This window comes from Gallinula chloropus (assembly GCF_964237585.1).
Source record: "Gallinula chloropus genome assembly, chromosome: 1".
NCBI classification, from domain to species: Eukaryota; Metazoa; Chordata; class Aves; order Gruiformes; family Rallidae; genus Gallinula; species Gallinula chloropus.
The window spans coordinates 196,347,185-196,369,470 of NC_140085.1; the positions used below are offsets into that span (position 1 = coordinate 196,347,185).

At 47.0% G+C, this 22,286-nt stretch overlaps 1 protein-coding gene across 1 annotated transcript; it reads left to right on the forward strand.

The window, feature by feature from the left end:
- Positions 1-5: 5 nt before the first annotated feature.
- Positions 6-16,475, forward strand: PRCP (prolylcarboxypeptidase; the record flags this gene model as incomplete). The annotated part of the gene is made up of 7 exons (XM_084261654.1): positions 6-107; positions 416-597; positions 1,347-1,504; positions 3,107-3,279; positions 6,970-7,134; positions 9,587-9,774; positions 16,271-16,475. The coding sequence occupies exons 1-7, from the start codon at positions 12-14 to the stop codon at positions 16,473-16,475; spliced, it is 1,167 nt and encodes a 388-aa protein (XP_084117780.1). The 5' UTR covers positions 6-11.
- Positions 16,476-22,286: the final 5,811 nt, after the last annotated feature.

Below are 22,286 nucleotides of genomic sequence, written 5' to 3' on the forward strand. Positions count from 1 at the left end.
ACCAGGGTTTTATGTGGGATGTGGCCCAGGAACTCGATGCCATGTTAGTATTTGCTGAACATAGATATTACGGAGAATCTTTGCCCTTTGGGAATGAATCTTTCAGTGTAAGTGTTGCCTTTTGTCTTCCTGGAGCGTGTTCTATACAAACATAATTCTGCCTGTCATCATCCTTGCCAGTGCGATGACTGTTAGCCTGAGAAAAATGTAGACATGCTAGACACATGCAACTATCCTATTTTTGTAACTGTCAGTTTTAGGATTGATAAATCTGATACTTTCTAGCACTTGAAGGGACACCTTGAAATAAATGAAATACTGTTCTTATCAAGTGCAGATTTAGAACTTGGCAGCTGCTTTGAGGAGTAAAGAAAACCTACTGCTGGAAATCACTCACCTGCTTTCTTTGTCTCAGGATTCCAAGCATCTGAACTACCTGACTTCAGAACAAGCTCTGGCAGACTTTGCAGTACTAATTGAGTATTTAAAGACGACGATTGCAGGAGCCCGTTATAGTCCTGTCATAGCTATAGGAGGATCTTATGGAGGAATGCTTGCAGCCTGGTTTAGGATGAAGTACCCCCACGTGGTAGTTGGGTGAGTGTACCCATCCTGGTCAAACACTGAGCAGGCATTTGTTACTTCTGTGCTATAAATATTGCAGCGCTGGGAGAGGTACCGTAATTCAGGATGGTGTGAGCCTTTCACTACTGGGAGGAGGATATAAGTTACCCAGAATTTCAGAAGAGGCCCTGTTTGCCTAATAAAGACAACTATAGGTCAGCAGGTACTGGATGGTTTATATTTTCAGAGCTGTCTGTTAGCTTTGTAAAATCAATTGTCATGAATACTGACCTGGCACCTAATTACTTTAGGGTCACAGTACTTCCTGGTGACTTGAGGCAGGTCTTTAATCTCTTCAATGCCTTAGTTCCTCTCTAGGAAACAAGATTAGTAATTCCCTTACCTTTGTCTGCTAGGGAGTAGATTTTTGTGGGCAGGGGCTTTTTGAATTTGCACAGTGCCTAGTGTGAAAGAAAGACCTGGTTGCTAGATAAGAATGAAAACCCCCCAAAAACTTAGCAAATCTGAATTTCTATTGATGTATTTCCCGATACCTCTATACCAGGGTTCAAGGCTTAAAGCTTTCAACAGCCTTTGCATGCAGACCTATGGAACAGTTTTGCAGCGTTGGGGTTAGTTTGCTTATGGCTCAGTGACCAAGCTGGATTATAAATGCTACTTGCGTAGTGGCTGTGGGGAGGGTGTGGAGGCTGGAAAGTCACTCTGCAGGGTTTCGGGATGCATGTGCTTTTCCAGACAATCTTTTTTCTGTCCTTTTGCAGAGCTCTGGCAGCCTCTGCCCCAATCTGGCAGTTCGGTGACTTGGTTCCGTGTGGCGCTTATTTCAGCGTGGTAACTAATGACTTCAAGAAGAGCGGGACAGGCTGCGCTGAAAGCATCCGGAATTCCTGGAATGCCATTAACCACCTTTCCTCAACAGGTGAGACCTCACCAGTACTTTCTGCAAGGGCTACGATGATCAAAGGCCTGGAGCATCTCCCCTACAAGGAAAGGCTGAATGAACTGGGGCTGTTCAGCCTTGAGAAAAGAAGACTGAGAGGGGATCTGACCCCTTTTCAGTGGTCTGTGGGGACAGGACAAGGGGCAGTGGCCTCAAGTTGGAGCACAGGAAGTTCCACACCAACATGTGGAAGAACTTTTCAGAGTGAGGGTGACAGAGCCCTGGGACAGGCTGCCCAGGGAGGTGTGGAGTCTCCTCTGGAGATATTCAAGACTTGTGCGGACACCTACCTGTGTGACCTGTCCTAGGGACCCTGCTTTGGAAGGGGGGTTGGACCCAATGATCTCTGGAGGTCCGTTCCAACCCCTATGATTCAGTGATTCTGTAATTTTAGGACTTCATAAAAATCAGCAAGTTTGTTATGGATTTCACCTGTATACATATTGATTATTGTGCTTTTAGAACTGAAAATTGCCAAATAAGCTTAGCATTATTTCTTTAAATATCTGTTCTTTTGGCTCACAAGCTTCATTCACGCCTGATGTGATTAAATACCAAGGTCTGAACATCCTTAAGGTCAGGCTAGAGCTCAGAACCTCAAGACTTGTGTACCTAAGTAGCCCAGATAGTCATTACTCGTAAAGAGTTTCAAAGCCAATTGAGGCAATTGAATGAGAAAATCGCTGCAATCCTTATGGATTCCATTCTGGGGACTCAGTTTGACTCTATGATCTCAAGGTCTTTTCCAGCCTAAATGATTCTACAACTACCTGAAGGGAGAGTGTAGCCAGATGGGGGTTGGTCTCTTCTCCCAAGTAACAAGTGATAGGACAAGAGGGAACACCCTCAAGTTGCACCAGGGGAAATTTAGATTAGGTATTAGGAAAAATTTCTTCACCAAAAGGGTTGTCAATCACTGGAACAGGCTGCCCAGGGAAGTGGTTGAGTCACCTTCCATGGAGGTATTTGTAAGACATGTAGATGTGGTGCTGAGGGACAGGGTTTAGTGGTGGAATTGGCAGTACTAGGTTAATGCCTGGGCTTGATGTTAATAAGGGCCTTTTCCAAGGTAAATGAGGTCACTGTGCAGCAAAGGAATTCAAATTTAAAAAGTTATCTTGCTTCTTGAGTTCAGTGTCCTAAGGAAAAAAGCCTGGTATGAATCAGGGAACCTGAACTGGATGAGTTACCAGATAAAACAATGTAAAGGAAAGGCCAGGAAAGTCCCAAGAGATCCAGCTATTAGTAGTCCTTGCACTGTGAGCTAGCTGGTTTGAACTTTTCCTTTGGAAGAGTGCCCCAGTGTTATTTCCTATCATAATCCACCAAATTTCTTGTAAGTCTTTGGGGTTTTAGATAACATTACCTTAGCTATGACATACCCACATGCTGAAATATGTGGATTGTATTTCCCTTTGCATAGTGATGCTGACTAAAATTGGATGTGCTGTGCTATGTACGTGGAATAATTTCACTAGATTTGTTGTGTTACTGCTAAAGAAATATTTTCACTCAGCATAACTCAGCATGTTTGATAAAATATATGAAACTTTATTTTGTTTTTTTTTCTTTTTCTTAAAGATGCTGGCTTACAGTGGCTTTCCAGCACTTTTCGCCTGTGTAGCCCATTAAGAAATCTTCAGGATGCTGCTATATTTAAAAACTGGCTGAGTGAAACATGGGTTAACTTGGCTATGGTGAACTATCCCTACAAAGCGGACTTCTTACAGCCTCTGCCAGCTTGGCCTATACAGGTAATTTGACTAATTCTTTCTCTTCCAGCCTGCACCTTTTCCTTTATTCTTGTCTATGTAGAACTGACATGAGTGGAAAGAGCACCAGGGCAGTATCTTTTTGTACATCAAGGAAGTGATCAGTTGCAGTCAGCACAGGTTCATGAAAGGCAGGTCCTGCTTGACCAACCTGATTATCTTCTCTGACAAGATGACCTGTTTAGTAGATGAGGATAAAGCTGTGGATGTTGTCTATCTGGATGATAGCAAAGCTTTTGACACCATTTCCCACAGCATTCTCCTAGAGAAACTGGCTGGAAGGATGCACTCTTCACTGGGTAAAAAAAACAGGCCCAAAGAGTTGGGGTGAATGGAGTTAAATCCAGTTGGTGACTGGTCACCAGTGATGTTCCTCAGGGCTCTGCACTGGGCCCACATCTCTTTAATATCTTTATTGATGACCCGGATGAGGGGATCGTGTGCACCCTCAGTAAGTTTGCAGGTGATACTAAGTTAGGCAGGAATGCTGATCTGCTTGAGGGTAGGAAGGCCCTACTGAGGGATCTGTACAGGCTGGCTGGCTGGGCCAAGGCCAGTGGCATGTTCAACAAAGCCAAGTGCCAGGTCTTGCATTTGGGTTATAATAACCCCATTTAGTGCTACAGGCTTGGGGAAGAGTGGCTGGAAAGCTGCCTGGCAGAGAAGGGCCTTGGGATGTTGGTTGACAGCTGGCTGAACATGAGCCAGCAGTGTGCCCAGCTTGCCAGGTAGGCCAACAGCATCCTGCCTTGTATGAGAAACAATGTGGCCAACACCACAAGGGAGATGATTGTTCACCTGTACTCAGCAATGTTGAGGCTGAACCTCAAGTACTGCGTTCAGTTTTGGGCCCCTCACTACAGAAAAGACACTGAGGTACTCCAGAGTATGGGATGAGGCTGGTGAGGGGTCTGGAGAATAAATGTTATGAGGAATGGTTGAGGTAACTTGAATTGTTTAGTCTGGAGAAAAAAAGATTGAGAGGACACCTAATTGCTCTCTACAACTACCTGAAAGGAGATTGTGGAGAGGTAGGGGCTGACCCTTTCCTCCTTAGTGACAAGTGATAGAACAAGAGGAAATGGTGTCAAGTTATGCCAGGGAGGTTTAGATTGGATATTAGGAAAAACTTCACAGAGCAAGTTGTCAGGCGTTGGAACGGGCTGCCCAGGGAGGTGGTGAGTCTCCATCCTTAAACGTATTTAACAGACACGTGTGGTAGAGGGACATGGTTTAGTGGTGGTTGGCAGGTTATGGTTCGGTGATGATTGAACTTGATGACCTAATAGGTCCATTCCAACCAAGACAATTCTATCATTCTGTGGTCACCCAGTTGTTGACTGATTGGCACTTGTAGGGCTAATCGGTTGCATCAATAGCCTAGAAGGAGGAAAGGGCCAGAGATGACTGAAGAAGCTGTCTTGCAGAGTTTTCTTGAGGAGCAGAACAGTTGTGCAGAAAGCACATGCAATTCAAGCTTCTGATGCCACACTTCTCTGGAAGAGCTTGCAATTGAAGAGGAAGATTTGATCCTATGTCCTTTTTGATGTGAGAGAGGAAGTGGTGATCCCTGCAGACTAATTCCTTGTGGGTCACTTCTCAAGCAGAACCGCTCTTCACACTTGCAAACCTTCACTTGTGTGGGTCTGTTTACCCACAGTGCCCTCTCCAAGATGCCTGTATTCTTGGTGTGTTTTTCTTAAGACCGTGGCTGAATTTCCCTGTGTGGTTTTGGCTTACTGTGTATGGCAGGTGAGGCAGATTAAAATACAAGTGTTTGGCTATTAAACAGTAGTTAAATCATAGAATCAAAGACTGGTCTGGGTTGGGAGGGACCCCAAGGATCACAATGTTCTAAACCCCCTGCCACAGGTAGGGCCACCAACCTCCAGGCCTGGATCTACAAAAGGTTGCCCAGGGCCCCAGCCAACCTGGCCTTGAACACCTCCAGGGATGGAGCATCCACCACCTCTCTGAGCAGCCTGTTCCAGCACCTCACCACCCTCTCTGTAAAGAACTTCCCTCTATTACCTAATCTAAACCTCCCCTCCTTTAGCTTTAGTCCATTAAATATAAAATATAAACTTTCCCTGGTGCAGAGCTGCCTGAGGGGAGTGGGGAAGGCCACTCATCTGCCTGTGTGGCTGGCTGCAAAGGGCAGAACAAACACCTTGAATATGATTTCTGCTTTGTTATCAATCTGGCACGTGGAAGGAGTGTGCTTGCTTTCCCCACTGTCCCTGCCATCTCTGAGGTGTAACATAAACCAGCAAAGGCTGTGGCTTGTCTGGACAATGCTGACGCATAAAATCTGGGTTATTTAAACTGTTCAGAAACATTTTTCTGAAACCAGAAACTCTAACCTGAATCTGAGGGTAAAAAAGGAGAGGAAATTGTGTTTGAGTAGCTGGACATAAACGTGTGTTGCCTAGTCTGTTCTCTGTGGGCTGCCAGTACTTCCTCAGGAATACTGATCTCTTGTCTCTACCCCACAATCTGAGCTTTGGAGATGAGGCTGCCCGCAGCCCTGTTCCGTTCTCTGCATGCAGGGTGTCCTGGCACGAATTAGTGAGCTTTTCAAGCCTCCAACTGCTGAGTTAAGAACTAATGGCTGAGGCAGCCAAACCATAAAACCTACTTGGAACAGCAAAACATCGAAGTTTTGCCCTGGCCTTGTCCATAGGGAACAAGGGAGGGATCCATTTCCTACTTTCCATAACAAAAATGAGGAAAAACATACAGGGAAGGGAAGGGATAGTAAGTGTGTTTCTTGAAAGGTGCCCAGGTTGCATTCGTGATGTGAGTGTTCCCTGTGGGCCTGTGCCTCTGCCCTTGAGCAGCACTGGAGCTGCAGTGAGTCCTTTACTCCCTGCAAGGAGTAATTTTTGGATTCTTCTGATGGGCTGGGAGCTCAGATTCACAGCTTTCACCCTTCACTGTTCTTGTATCAGTCCCAGCTCCGTGGGAGCACGGGTAAGGAGAAAATATTGTCAGAAAGAATGCTGGCACTTCTGAAAACAAAGAAAGTTTTAAGATCAAAAAGCCTTTCTGGGGCACTAGCTTTTGTGTTTTCTGTTCTTGGGTTGTTTTTTTTTTTTTTTCCACCAGTGACCTCAGTTAAGATTTTGATTTAAATTCTACCTGAGATTGCTCTTAATTTTTTTTCACTGGCAAAACAGTGCCTTATTCCACCACCTCATACGTTCCAAACATAATGAAGTAAGAATTTTACAGTGCTGCTATATAAAAGGATTTTAAAATATTAACTTTACTTACATGGATGCTTCTATCTGTACTACAGCAAGCTGCAGTGAACCCTGGAGCTGTTTTGTTACGTGCTTGCACGTTATCTTTCATTACAGAGCTAAATACTCTTTTAAGCATTATCTATTGTAAAGAAGAGGAAAGGGATTGAAAAGCTTGGTGAACAAAACATTAAGGTTGCACTCTTTTTAAAGGGTGAATCAGGAAATGTGAAGTGTCAGGTTCCTCCTAGTAGCAAGTGGAATGCTGCTGTTTCTGATAATGCTCAGGGTCTATCATCATTGCATAGAAAGATGCTTTCTGGAAGTGGTCTGACTGCTGCAAAAAGAAACTGCTAGCCCATCAGGTATCACATATTAATCTTTCTCTCTTGCAGATTTAAACACCCCCTCTTTCTCTTTGTTGCAGGAAGTCTGCAAGTTCTTGAAGGATCCCAGTCTCTCTGACAAATTGTTGCTGCAGAATGTTTTCCAGGCAGTACACTTATACTACAATTACTCAGGAGAAGCTTCATGTTTAGACATGTCTGAGACTGCGACTAAGAATCTAGGCCAGTTGGGTTGGTACTACCAGGTATGTGCTCTATCCTTTCTAAATTGTAACAGGGTTTTTTGAGGGGTAGAGCTGATAACAATTGTCAAGTCATTTGACTGTCAGTATATTGGACCAGATGTAATTGATGCACAGGTGACAAATGTAAGCATGAAGCAGGTATGATTGTAGTGGGGAAGGCAAAGCGCAAAAGAGAAGCAGCTTTCATAGAATCATAGAATGGTCTGGGTTGGAAGGGACCCCAAGGGTCACAGTTCCAAACTCCCTGCCACAGGCAGGGCCACCAACCTCCAGGCCTAGATCTACAAAAGGTTGCTCAGGGCCCCATCTGACCTGGCCTTGAACACCTCCAGGGATGGGGCATCCACCACCTCTCTGGACAGCCTGTTCTAGCCCCTCACCACTCTCTCTGTAAAGTATTTCCCTCTAATATCTCACCTAAACCTTCCCTCCTTTAGCTTTAATTCCCAGGAGGTTTAGGTTGTGTCTTTGTTATTTAGCTAAGAGTGGAGTTTCAGCTCTTTGTATTGACTGAAAATGTTGTGCAGCAGCATCTTAGTCTTCTAATCATGGAATATCCTGAGTTGAAAAGGACCCATAAGGATCATCAAGTCCAAATCTTAAATTGTTTTTCTGTGGGGTAAAAAACAACCACCTTTAATTCCCCCCACCCCAGCTGTCCACCTCAGTTTGTGCAAGCAAATGTGTCAGGATGTGTTGATATGAATTTATTCAATGTTTATCCTGTAGCTCACTGAGACCCAACCTTTCCCATCAAGTAGATAACAAAACTACAGATCCCCATCGTATGGGGTCCAGAGCATTCTGCTCTCCTCATCCCATTTAGTAAGCAATACTGAATACAAACAGTCTTTCTTCTGAGAAGGAGGGCAGCTGCTTCCAGAAGGTGCTAAAAATTCATGTTCAGATTGTGTCCATCTGGTCTTGGCTACTGTCTCCTATGTATTTGTTCCAGACAGCCCTAGGAGATGGGCAGGCTTCACGAGTTCGCCTATAAAGGGGGGGGGAAAGGGGCTATGCCATGAGGGTAACAGAATGTGTTAGACTCTGTTGCTTCCAGGTTGTAAGTTGAGTGTTTTTAGCTAGTATCTTGAAGGTATCAGAGAAAATCTGTGTGAAAGATAAAGCATTTACATGGTATCTGTGTTCTGGCCCATCTACAAGAAGGGCTTGAAGGAGGCTCTGGGGAGTTACAGGCCTGTCAGTCTGACCTCAGTGGTGCAGAAGAATATGGAGCAGATTGTCTTGAGTGCCATCACATGGCATGTATGGGACAATAAGGTGATCAGGAGTAGTGAGTCATCTCACTTAGTAGATGAGGGAAAGGCTGTGGATCACATCTGCCTCAACTCTAGTAAAACCTTTGGCATGGCTTCCCACAGCATTGTCCTGGAGAAACTGGCTGCTCATGGCTTGGATGGGTATACATTTTTGCCGGGTGCAAAAAAACCCCAACCAAGCACAAACAACAAAAAACCAACAACTAACCAGCACAGGCTGGATGGCTGGGCCCGGAGAGATGTGGTGAATGGAGTTAAACCCAGCTGGTGGCTGGTCACAAGTGGTGTTCCCCAGGGCTCAGCACTGGGGCCAGTTCTCTCTTTAATATCGATGATCTGGACAGGAGGACTTAGAGCACGCTGTCAGTTAGTAGATGGCACCAAGTTGGGTGGGAGTGTTGATCTGCTTGAGGGCAGGAAGGCTCTACAGGGGGATCTGGGCAGGCTGGATCGATGGGCCAAGGCCCATGGCATGAGGTTCAACAGTGCTCAGTGTGAGGTCCAGCACTTGCGTTACAGCAGCCCCAGGCAGTGGTACAGGCTTGGGGAAGTGTGGCTGGAAAACTGTGTGCGGAAAAGACCCCGGGGGTGTTGGCTGACTGCAGGCTGAATAGGAAGCAGCAGTGTGTCCAGGTGGCCAAGAAGGCCAATGGCATCCTGTGTAGCCAGCAGGTCCAGGGCAGTGATCATCCCCCTTATACTCAGCACTAGTGAGGCTGAACCTCAAGTACTGTGTTCAGTTTTGGGCCCTTGACTCCAAGAAGGACATTGAGGTGCTGGAGTGTGTCCAGGGAAGGGCAACCAGGCTAGTGAAGGGGCTGGAACACAAGTCTGATATGAAGCATCAGAGGGAACTGGGGTTGGTTTAGTCTGGAGAAGAGGAAGCTGAGGGGAGGCCTTATCAATTTCTTCATTAAAAGGGGTGTCAGTCACTGGAAGCGGCAGAGTCATCATCCCTGTAGGTATTTCAGAGATCTGTAGATGTGGTGCTAAGTGTTAGGTTTGCAGTTGGACTTAAATGATCTTAAAGGTCTTTTCCAGACTAAATGATTCTGTGCTGTTTTGATGGTGATTGATCAAATGCTGTTTGAGCCTTTGTGTCTAAATACTGCACAAATAGCTATTGGACAGTCTTCCTGGAACACATCATGTTGCTCTGCTCTTTCTTCCAGGCTTGCACTGAGATGGTGATGCCCACGTGCACAGATGGTGTCAATGACATGTTTGAGCCTCAGAAATGGGACTTTGAAGCACTTTCAGAGGAATGTTACAGGCTGTGGGGAGTGAGGCCTCGCCCCTCTTGGCTTCTCTCTGTGTATGGAGGGAAAAACATCAGTTCACACAGCAACATTGTCTTCAGGTGAGCCTTGTTTCAGCTTCTAGAGTGGAGTCTTCAACTACTTTGGGGTGCCAGTGCAGGCACCCTGCCTGAGTAGCAAAAGGATCTGTCTCCAGTGCTCCAGTTGAAATAGGATAGGCATGCTTTGTGGTGTTCTCAAGAGCAAAGTGGTGGCTGCAGTGGCCAAAGAAGCCAACTGTTCTGTCACTGCCTGTGTGACTCTAAAAGAAGAATCTGGGTTGGGATTCTGCCAAATGTAATTATCTTCCTGTGGGGATTCTGTCTTATCTTGTGGCTCAGGTCCAGGTTTCCCATGCTGGTAAATCCCTCTAGCTTTTATGAAGCTAAAGCACTGTCTCTTTCATATAAAAGGAAAGTCTAAAGAAGCTGTAGCTGTAACACAGGATCTTGGTCAGTAAAGCTGTTGCTGTGGGTGATAGCCTCACAGAGAGGCTGATGTGACATTATTCCTTTTTCCCGTTGATACAGAAAGGGGAGGGGAGTAACTTGAGGAGCTTTCCTATCCCTGCCTATTGCCCTTTTCTTTTAGTGGTAATTAGGCAAGTTTCAACAACTTTGTGTGAGATCCAAATAGAGATGTCTACATCCTTAGCAAGGCATACAGGTAATGCAACAAGTTTGTCTGAAACACATTTGTTTGAGGACAAAAAGATGGAAGTCTTCAGTCTGGCATGAAATCTAGTGTATGCTGCTTGTCTTCTACTCAGCCTTTGCTTTCCTTATTTGTAAGGCTAAACTCATCTACGGGAACCTCCCTTTAAATAAAGCAGTGCTGCTGCTGAGAGGTGACAGAAAGCTTTGAACAGCTAAGTATCACAGAATCACAAGGTTGGAAAAGACCTTTAAGATCAAGTCTAAACGTTCCTGTCCTATACTAAACCATATCCCTCATCTACAGGGATGGTGACTCGACCCCCTCCCCAGGCAGCCTGGTCCACATACCAACAACTCTTTCAGTGAAGAGATTTTTTTCCTAACACCTAATCTGACCCTGCCCTGGCACAGCTTTGTGCCATTTTCCCTGCCACCTGGCTGAAGAGACCATCGCCCACCTCTCTACACCCTCCTTTCAGGTAGTTGTAGCCTCCTCTTCTCCAGGCTGAACACCCCCAGCTCCCTCAGCCATTCCTCATAAGACTTGCCCTCCAGCCCCTTCACCAGCCTCATTGCCCTTCTCTGGACACACTGGCAGCTATGTGGTGGGGAGGAATTTAATAAGCACATGGAATCTTGTGCTTCAGGAGCTGTGACTTGCTGTACTGATTGCCCACGGCAGGCAGCTCCTGGATGTATATTCTTCTGCTCCTCTGCTTAAAGCTGTAAGGCCTTTTCAAAAGAAAATGATACCACTTCTTTAAGCAAAACTCAGAACTAAACTCTTGAGCTTAATAAATAAGTGTGGGTATTAAAAGTCCTCACTTGAACTGGGGATTATTCTCTGGGTTTCAGCCGTTAGCATTGGTTTGTTTGGCTCCAAAGGCCTGGTGCTTTCCCCTTGTTTGCCTCTTGTCCTTTCTGTCCCAGCAGGATATCTGCTGTAGAGTGAGAAATTCCACCCTTTTATGAAAAACTTCTTAATAATAATTTTAAAGAAAATAACTTGTTGGTTTAAGTTAATTTCTGCTGAGTGCTTACTTCTGAGGCTTCACAGCTCTGTATAGTAGAAATCCACTTTGTAAGTGATAGGCAAGCAAGCAAACAAATCTTAAGTGTTTAAGAATTTATGCCAGCTGAAGGAGCTTGAAATGAGAAAAGCCTGAAAGCAACCAAATGAATGAAGAAGTGGTGCTGTACACACAAAGCTTCGGGTTTCAAGCTGGGTTGTTTCTCCTCAAACAAAAACATTGTCAACACTGTACATTTTATATAAGAGCCTTTTATCCTCAAACACTGCGGAGTGCTTTACAAAAACTATCCCTATGTTTACCAGGGGATGTGGCTCCCTGTGGGGTAAAAATCACTGTGTTTCAAGTGTCAGGCAACTTGCACAACAGTTTAGCTCAGGAAGGGAAGAATACTCTGTCTAAAGAGAGCTACCATAGGCTGGATTCATCCAGCCACAGTAGGATTTGGCCAGAATGCTTAAGCTGGTGTTGCTGCTTCCCTCTCTGAGTGGTGCATCACTCTGCAGATTCATGGCTGTATGTAGGATCAATGCAGGAATCTTCATCGCCACTTTGGTACCTTCTTGGACATACAGAGTGTGTGAGTGGAAATGTAGGTAGATACAGCTGCCTGTCCTGGGCAGTGCATCTTTCATAAAACACTAGTTTGAGGAAATTCAGTCTTGCAGCACTCTGCCTTTTCTCTTCCAGCAGTTTCCACTCCTGATACTGGAACATACTCTGTATGTGGTGGGAGAACAGCATTTTAGCACTGTTCATACATGTGGTAGCACAGAGTTTGTAGCAGCTGATATTATTTTTTTGGTCCTCAGTGTGCTGTAATAGTCAAAATTGGCCCAAGTTACAGCAAATGGTACAAAACTTGGTGTGTGTGCACTCTAAAAATGGTTATTTTTTTCAATCTGAATGGGTCATGCCTGGTTGTGTGTGTTAGGGTACCCACGTACCCAGTTCTGCACTGGCAAGGGAGAGGTGGAAAGTGGAGGTGCTGGTTTGAGAAATACCAGAGCTACATGTAGAAGTAGGGGTTGTTATCATAAAAGACGGCAATGAAGGGGGGAAAAAAGGGGGCAGGACAAGGCCTGGTTGAAAAGATGAGGTGGAAAAGGTGAAGGAAATGGCAGCTGTGGCAAGTTAAGGGATGCACAGACAGTAAAACTTGTTCTGGGTAGGGCTGAGGGGGCTCTGAAGAGACAATGGGAAAGGGAACTGTTTGCTGTGGGATAGGCAGGACCCTGGTTTTGCTGTCAAGGAAATAGGATGAATTTAAAACAGGACTAGTCTGTTGATATTTTGCAGTAGTTGTGTTTTTTTTTTTTCTCTGAAACCTCAGTTTCCTGGTCACTGCAAGAAAGGAATGGCTGACACTTTATTCTTTCTTTTCTTTTGCTTCTCTTTACAGTGGGAAGCTTCTGTCCTGGAATATGGGCAGCTGAGTAGTTGGATGCACAGTTAGTTTTAGCACATAAATAATCCATTGTAGTTGGTACCAAATTATCTTACTCTGTGAAACTGAAGGCTTAATGATTATTTTGTGGTGAGCTCTCCATTCCACCCCCCTCCAGCAAGTATCACATCCCAAACTGCGTCAGTGCCTCTGGTGCCATCATTTGGCAGCAGCTGCAGAGGATGCAGCCAGAAGCTCCCAGAGAAGCCAGAGACAGCGTTGTTTTCTTGTTGCATGCTTAGTTTCCACATCACTGGGACCGAAAGATCCAAGCCCGTGTACATCTTGGGTCTCTCAGCAACTCATCCCCCTGTTGCCAAGGTGCTCTGCTGATTCAAGCGACCTTTTAAATGTGTTTTGCTTATTGGGCAGCTCTGGAAGCTTTTTGTTTTGCAGAGGCAAACTGTTTCTCTTCTTCCTAAGCCATATTTAGAACCACTGGAACTAAAGAGATTCAAGATACTTGGTTTTATTTTGTTGGAGGCACAAAGCAGTTCAGACCCCACCTGTTTTTACTCTTAGTTATATCTACAAACCTTTTTTACTCATTATTTATTAATGTTGTGTTCTGGTGCTGCCATTGTGGTATGAAGAGCTAGGCTAGCTGCCTTCATGTCAGAGGATGTTTTAATTTCCTTGATCCTTCTAGAAACTTCCACTGGCATACAACAGCCCATCTCTACTGTGGGCAGGGTCCAGTATTTTAAGCGATGAAGATATCTAGATTAGTCTAGTTCTGTAAGCACAAGTTTTTGTATCAAAAATAGTGTGGCCAGAAGGTCCAGGGCAGTGATTGTGCCCCTGACACACAGGAGCACTGCGCTGCCATCCAGTGAGACCTGGACAGGCTGGAGAGCTGGGCAGGGAGAAACCAGATGAGGTTCAACAAAAGCAAGTGTAGAGTCTTGCACCTGGGAAGGAATAACCATTTGTATCAGTACAGGCTAGGAGATGACCTGCTGGAGAAGAGCTCAGTGGAGAAGGACCTGGGGGTCCTGGTTGATGACAGGTTGGCCATGAGCCAGCAGTGTGCCCTGGTGGCTAAGAGAGCCAATGGGATCCTGGGGTGCATCAGGAGGAGTGTGGCCAGCAGGTCGAAGGAGGTGATCCTCCCCCTCTACTCTGCCCTGGTCAGGCCCCACCTGGAGTATTGTGTTCAGTTCTGGGCTCCCTGGTATAAAAAAGACAGGGATCTCCTGGAGAGAGTCCAGAGAAGGGCTACGAAGATGATTAAGGGCCTGGAGCATCTCCCCTATGAGGAAAGGCTGAGTGAGCTGGGACTGTTCAGTCTAGAGAAAAGAAGACTAAGGGGGGACCTTATGAATGTTTATAAATATCTTAAGTATGGGGTGCAGGGGGAAATGGCCACCCCTGTTCAGTGGTCTGTGGGGACAGGACAAGGGGCAATGGGCTCAAGTTGGAGCACAGGAAGTTCTGCACCAACATGCGGAAGAACTTTTTCTCAGTGAGGGTGACAGAGCCCTGGGACAGGCTGCCCAGGGGGGTTGTGGAGTCTCCATCTCTGGAGATATTCAAGACCCGTCTGGATGCCTATGTATGCAATATGAGCTAGGGAGCTGCTCTGGCAGGGGCGTTGGACCCGATGATCTCTGGAGGTCACTTCCAAACCCTATGATTCTGTGACTCTGTACTCGGCATTGGTGAGGCTGCACCTTGAGTACTGTGTCCAGTTCTGGGCTCCCCACTACAAGAAGGACATCAAGGTCCTGGAGTGTGTCCAGAGGAGGGCAACCAGGCTGGTGAAGGGGCTGGAGGGCCAATCATATGAGGAATGGCGGAGTTTGCTGGGGATGTTTAGTCTGGAGAAGAGGAGGCTGAGGGGAGACCTTATCACCTACAACTGCCTGACAGGAGGGTGTAGAGAGGTGGGTGATGGTCTCTTCAGCCAGGTGACAGGAGATGGGACAAGGGGAAATGGCACAAAGCTGCACCAGGGCAGGGTCAGATTAGATGTTTGGAAAACATTCTTCACAGAAAGAGTTGTCAGGGCCTGGAACAGGCTGCCCAGGGAGGGAGTTGTCACCATCCCTGGAGGTGTTTAAAAGACGAGTAGATGAGGTACTTAGGGATATGGTTTAGTATAGGACAGGAACGTTTGGACTTGATCTTAAAGGTCTTTTCTAACCTTGTGATTCTGTGTTGTTGATTTCTTTGTGCAGGAAGACAGGCCCCATTTTGGAAGAACACTGTGGTAAAGGAAAATAAGATGTAGTAGGGATTATTGGGTTAAATCCACAGCTAGGATTGACAGATGTAGAAATCTCATACTGGTTCATCTGTCAGCTTATTTGGAGTCAGATCTACCCTGCAAGGAATCCTTTTGTTGATTTGGGGTGAGTGAGGAAGGGGAATATATGGCATTAAATTGTCCTGTCACAGAGGGAGAGTCACTTCAGACAGTATCCTGAGAGATAAAAAGCTTTATTTTAATATGGTGGTTATTCGAAGTAAGTAGATGAATGGAAAGTCCAAGTATTTGTTTGCAAAATGAGATTGGCTCATCACTGAGACAGCAAAATGTAGAACTTCCTGAAATTTCAGCTCTGAAGGCTCCGGTTGGATGTTGGCTTACAGTGCTGTGAGGAAGGGAAGCAAATGCTTTGATTTGGGTCTGTTTTAGTACAGGGAATCCTGAACCTTTTATGATGGTGACAGATAGCCTATAGAGACAGATCTGCTGCCATGGTGTTTATGGTATTATTTGGGCCCCTCAGTTCAAGAAGGACCTTGAACTCCTTGAAGGCCACCAAGATGATTAAGGGAGTGGAACACCTTTCTTATGAGGACAGGCTGAGGGAGCTGGGCCTCTTTAGCTTGGAGAAGAGGAGACTTGAGGGGTGACCTCATTAATGTTTATAAATATGTAAAGGGCAAGAGTCAGGAGGATGGAGCCAGGCTTTTCTAGTAATGGCCAGTGATAGGTGCAAGCTGGAGCAGAGGAAGTTCCATGGGAATGTAAGGAGAAACTTTTTCACTGTGAGTGTGACAGAGCACTGGGACAGGCTGCCCAGAGAGGTTGTGGAGTCCCCTTCTCTGGAGACATTCAAACCCCACCTGGACATGTTCTTGTGTGATTTAGTCTAGGTGATCCTGCTCTGGCAGGGAGGTTGGACTAGATGATCTTTCAAGGTCCCTTCCAACTCCTAGTGTTCTGTGATTATCTGAATTAGCAGATAATTAATGACAGAACCTTAGCCTTAGGCTGCAAATAGCTCCATACCCCTGTCAGAATGCTCCTCTCAGCAGAAGGGTGGGCGCCAGGCATGGAGAAGGGGCTGAGGCCTGTTTCTGCCTATACAGACTCAAAACTAGTTGAAGGTCAGTGTGAATGAGCAGATGGGAGCTGCAGCCGTGCTGCTGACTGCTGAGCAGATGTACCCTAACGAGGAATTCTTCTTTACAGCAACGGCGGCCTAGACCCGTGGTCTGCAGGTGGGGTGACCCAGAACATCACCAGTTCCCTTGTGGCAATCGTGATCCCCGATGGAGCCCATCACCTGGACCTACGCAGCCGCAACCCTTTGGACCCCAAATCCGTGCAGCAAGCTCGAGCCTTGGAAATCAGCTACATGAAGCAGTGGATTGGCAAGGCCAGGCACAGCCACTGAAGTGGTACTGCAAATACTGTGGCTGTCATACCTCCGTTGGCTCTGCCAGGAGCAGAGCCAGGCCTTACCACACTGTCCTCTGAACGTTTCACTCCTGCTCCCTCTCCTGTGCTGCAGTGCTAACTGTTCTGCTCATGCCCATGAGAGATGCAGGCAGCAGAGGGATGGGGAGCATTCTCAGATAACGAATTTGATTCAACTCTATGGCTTCAGCTGCCTGCTCTGGCTCACTTTCCTCTTCCGTTCTTAAGTGCTGTACTACTTTATCACGAAGAGTTCCTCTTCTAGGCTTAATCCTGGCTTAATCCCTTCCACTGTGCTTCCTCCGGTGGGATTAATTCTCAGGCATTCTCAGCTGGTGTAAACTGGTGTGGCAGGAGAGAAAGGGGGAACAGAAATCATGTCTTACGTGGTGTTCGGAGGAGGTGTAGGGAAGGCGTGGGGAAGCTGGCTGTGCCACTCAGGAAGGAACAAGGCAGCCCTTCCCCTTTGCAATCAGTGCTGGAGAAAAGCGCTTTTTTCCCCCCTCTCCTTAATTTTCTGGCAGCTTATTAATCAAAAGCTGCCTCAGGTGGCTTTTCATTCTGTGCTGTGCTGAGTGGTCAGGGCTGGGCCCGGGCTTTCTGCTGCTAACTGTCGGAGCATGCACGATCTGCAGCGGGGCTTTATTCTTCCTTTGCTCTTTGCCCTAATCCTGAAATCTCTGCCACCGTGATGGTGGTTGCCAGAGAAAACCCTGGGCATGTTTTGTGTGTGTGTGTGTGATGTCCCCCACAAACACTTGGCTTTTTCAAATCAGGAAGCTTTCGGGGCTATTCTCTTGAAGAGCAAATGTGACACTTGTGCTGGCCAGATCTTACAAAGTGACAAATAATTGGGGCTGTGCCTTGTGTGGGTTCCCCTCACCCCTCCATTCTGTGTATTGTTCAGGTTTGGCATGATCTGTTTGCTGATAGCTTTTCAATAAAAGGCTTTTTTTTTTACAAAAAAAATAAATAAATAGTGTTTGCAGCACGAACTATTCAGAAGGCAGAATGCAGCTATCCTCTTGGATCAGCCCAAAGCTAATGCTGAGCTCAACAAGCCAGGTGCACCGGGCTTTCTGTAAGGCTTCCAGAGCAGACAAACCACCCTGATTCATGAGATGGCATATCTGACATTAATAAATGGCTTGGGCAGTGCCCTCATTTTCCAGCTTTGGCTTCATTCACACTGAAGTCCTTCAGAAAGGATTCTTTGCAGTTACAGAAAGACTTGGGCAAGGCTTCTTGTCCCCAGACTCTTTAAATTCCGATTCTGTTGAAAAGTTTTCTCAGCTTTGATAATATGCCTGATAGTTGAGGATTTTTCTTAAGACACCAGGTGGCCTTTTCTGTTCCCAGTCTCCTCCCATCCTCTGGGCACAAAGCAAACCCAACACTGAGATTTTATCTTTTCAAACAGTGACAACCCGAGTTCCTCATGGGTCTGTGTTGGGACTAGTGCTGGTTTATATCTTTATTAATGATATTGACAGTGGGATTGAGTGCACCCTCAGCAAATTTGCTGATGACACCAAGCCTCATGAGTGGTGAGGTTTATGTGCAAGAGGGATGAAATGCCATCCAGGGGGACCTGAACAGGCTGGAGAAGTAGGCCCAGGTGAACCTCATGAGGTTCAACAAGAAGTACAAGGTCCTGCACCTGGGTTGGGACATTCCCATTTATCCATACAGGTTAGGAGATGCTGTGCTGGAAAGCAGCCCTGAGGAAAAGGACTTTGGAGTACTTGTGGATATGAAGCTTGATATGAGCCATCAAATGTGCATCTGCAGCCCAGAAGGCCAACGGCACCCTGTGCTGCATCAAAAGAAGTGTGGCCAGAAGATCAGGTGAGGGGATTCTGCCCCTCTCCTCTGATCTGGTGAGACCCCACCTGGAAAACTGTGTCCAGCTTTGGGGCCCTCAACACAAGAAAGACATGGACCTGTTGGAGCCTGTCCAGAGGAGGGACACACAAGTGTTCAAAGGGCTGGAGTGCCTCTCCTGTGAAGACAGGCTGAGAGAGTTGGGTTTGTTCAGCCTGGAGGAGAGAAGGCTCTGGGGGGGCCTAATAGCAGCCTTCCTATACCTGAAAGGTGCCTATAAGGAAGCTGGGGAAGAACTGTTCTTGAGGGCATGGAGCAATAGGTTAAGGGGTGACAGTTCTAAACTCAAAAAGGGGAGATTTAGGTTGGCTTTTAGGAAAAAATACTTCATTATGAGAGTGGTAGATCACTAGAGCAGGTTGCTCAGACACATAGTGGAGGCCCCATCCCCAGAGGCATCCTTGGCATGTGTCACCAGTGAGTGACAGTGAATTTAAAAATGTCTTCCCTACTCACTGGGGAGAAATGCAGAAGGAAAAAGAATGAATGAAAAGAACTCACACCCCAAAGCGTGACTCTTACTGGTGAACCTGCTGTGTGTGTCAGTAACAAGGCATTGACCTAATGACACATGAGTTTCTGGAGCTGGGTTTGGTTTTGCAAGGACATGGATTTTTATCCCAGGGCAGATGTGGAATTCTGCATCCTGTTTGTGCTTGCTGGGAGAGGAAAGCTAGTGAAGGTAATCCTCAAGAGTTAATCAGACAGGGCTAGGCCTCGGGTCTTGGGAAGGAGATACAGAGCTCCTCTAACTTCTTGTGCTGGTGGGTCATTTTATCTTTAAAGATAGTGAAATACTGCACCATTGGAGGAGGCTAGAGGAAGGAAAGCCCTCTGACAGCCTGGCACCTGGCTTCTGCATCCCAGGAAAAGTGGATGCAAAGCAAGAATTAAATTTTGTGTCTCATACTGTTTGTCCACCATATATATTGCAGACAGATGTCAGTATGCTTTAAACAATCACAGAATCACTAGGTTGAAAAAGACCTTTAAGATCACCGAGTCCAACCGTTCCCATCCTATGCTAAACCATATCCCTACTTTGCCTCCTCTACCCGACTTTTAAAACACATCCAGGGATGGTGACTCAACCCCCTCCCTAGGCAGCCTGTTCCAGGTAAACAAAGGGCTTCTTGTTCTACTTCTGCTCTTAAGGGCATTTATATATTGAATCTGATCAAAAGGAGTGGGAAAGAATCATAAATGACCCAGAGACCTTTCTGTATGTTAAAAACTTTGCATATTGACGGATATTTTAGCTAGTGGTGGAATTATTGTGCCTTTCTGACACTCAGGAGGATGCTGTGAAACCCATAAGTGTGGGGTCAAAAGAGCATGAGGGATTATATCCTCCAAGCCTGCTTTTTCCTGCTCTCCTGTGTTGATTGGGAATGTCACTGCTGTGCTGTGACCAGAGGCAGGCATTCATCACACTGTGTGTGGAGGAAAACATGAATGATATTTATGGCAGCTTGAGTTAAAAATAATGTCTGCAACTTATCACTTGTGACCCAGCGCACTCACAGCCATAACCAGCTTGAAGGAATATACTAGAAGACCACTGTGGGGACAGGTTTGTGCTGTTGGAACAATAAAATAGGTCCTTGTGGAGCTGAGTGAGTAATGTTTGTCTCCTCTTTCTGAAGTCACAGAATCATTAAAGGTGGAAAAGACCTCAGAATCACAAGGAAAAGACCTTAAAGATCGAGTCCAACCATTCCCAGACTATGCTAAACCATATTCCTAAGCACCTCATCTATCCTTTTTTAAACACATGAGGGGGGGTGACTTGACCCCCTCTCTGGGCAGCCTGAATAGACTTGTCCTCCTCTATTATTTTGATTCCTTGATTTCACAGCGATGCTGGCAGCTGCAGAGATGTGAGTGTTGAAGCCCCAGGTCAGCCTTTCTTCCCTCCCCCCCCCAGCCCAATTAATTATCACCAGCAAACCTAAAAACTATTTGACCCACGTGTGAGCCATAGAACTTCCTTCTCAGTGTCCTTTCAGGGGTATGAGCCTGGCAAAGAACTTGCTCTGTAGCATTAGTTATGTTGCTGACAAGTAATGGTGTTGCTACTCTGCTGCCTGTTCTGTCTCCTCCGCAGCCCCACGCTGGAGATCCCAGAATCATAGGGGTTGGAAGGGACCTCAAGAGATCATCTGGTCCAACCCAGGCCCCAGGTCCCTGTGGTCAGGGGCTGCAGTGCACAGACAGCAACTGCCCACCAAAGCAAAGAGCGAGGCTGTGCTCCTTCGGCTTGGAGCACCCCATACTTGTGTTCTCCAAGGCAGTAATAAACCACACCAGCTGTTGCTTATCTTGCAGTTGGGCTTCGGGTGCCAGATGTGAAAACATTTAGAATCACTGAATCCCCTGAGTTTGCATCCCCTAAGGATCGTCAAGTCCAACTCCTGGCTCCATACAGGACCAGCCAAGGCACAGCATGGGACCAAGGGCGTTGTCCAGACCCTTCTTGACCTCAGTCCTGCTTGGTGATGGGACCACTTCCCTGGGGAGCCTGTTCCAGTGCCTGACACCCCTCTCAGCACAGAACCTCTTCCTAACATCCAACCTAAACCTTCCCTGTCGCAGCTTCATGCTGTTCCCTCGGGTTCTATCCCTGGTCACCAAAGAGAGGAGATTGGTACCTGCCCCTTTGCTCCCACTCCATGTCAGGAAGCCACAGACTGCAATGAGGGCTCCCCTCAGCCTCCTCTTTTCCAGGCTGAACAAACCCAGGGACTTCAGCCTCTCCTCCAGACTCTTCCCCATCCTCATTACCCTCCTCTGGACACTCTCTGAGAGTTTTGTGTCCCTCTTGTACTGTGGCACCCAAAACTGCCCCCAGGACTCAAGGTGAGGTCGCACCAGCGCAGTGCAGAGTGGGACAATCCCCTCCCTGGACCAGCTGGCCATGCCGTGCTCGATGCACCCCAGGATGTAGTTGGCCCTCCTGGCTGCCTGGGCACACTGCTAGCTCATGGGTAACTTGCTGCTGACCAAGACCCCCAAATCCCTCTCAGCACAGCTGGCCTCCAGCTTGTCATCCCCCAGTCTGTATGTGGAGCCAGGGTTGCCCCTTCCAGGTGCAGAATCAGGCACTGGCTCATAAGACTCACTCTGTTGGTGATTACCCAGCTCTCCGATCCATCCAGGTCATTGGGGTACCAGCTGGCTGTTGGGGTGCTCTGGGTGTCACACTGGGATATGCATTTTCCACAGTCCCCAGAACCAAATCCCAGTGTTTCCTGGGTGGGGAGCGAGGGCTCCTCGGGGCGGGCGCTGCCCAGCTCAGGGGGCTTTCCCCTCCTCTGGTGATTTGCAAAATCTTTCAGTCTGGGAGGAGTTAATGTCACTGGCTTCCTGGCAGTAATGTGCATAGCCCTGCCTTTTCTCAGCCATACAGTGAATATGTAGAACTGAGCTGTAGAAACATGAGAACTTTTGCCTTAAGGAGCGCACATGTGAGGAGGAGCCATCGAGCCCCTGTGTGCCCAGCGCTGCAATGAAGAATACCTGCTTCAGAACCAGCCTGCTTACTGAGTCTTAGTTTGGACTTTTGGAGGCTTCACAGCCCACCCCCAGCGGGGTTAGGCCCTGAGGTGGCCACACCCCCAGCCTTGGGATGGATGGAGAGGAAACAAAGCATTAGGAACAGAAACAATATTTATTATTGGAGTAACGAAGGGTGGGGGGTGTCAAGGGGACTTCCTGGGACCACAGCCCACGGCAGCACAACAGCTGGGGAACCTGTTGATGTTGGAGGAGGAGCGGATCCAACACTGGAGCGAAGGGAACGCAACATGGAGGGGCCACCACTGGCACCTCCACCAGCCCTGGATGCTGTCCCAGAGCCAGGCACAGCCCTCTCACAGGTGCAATCCTTCGATGAATGTCCCCG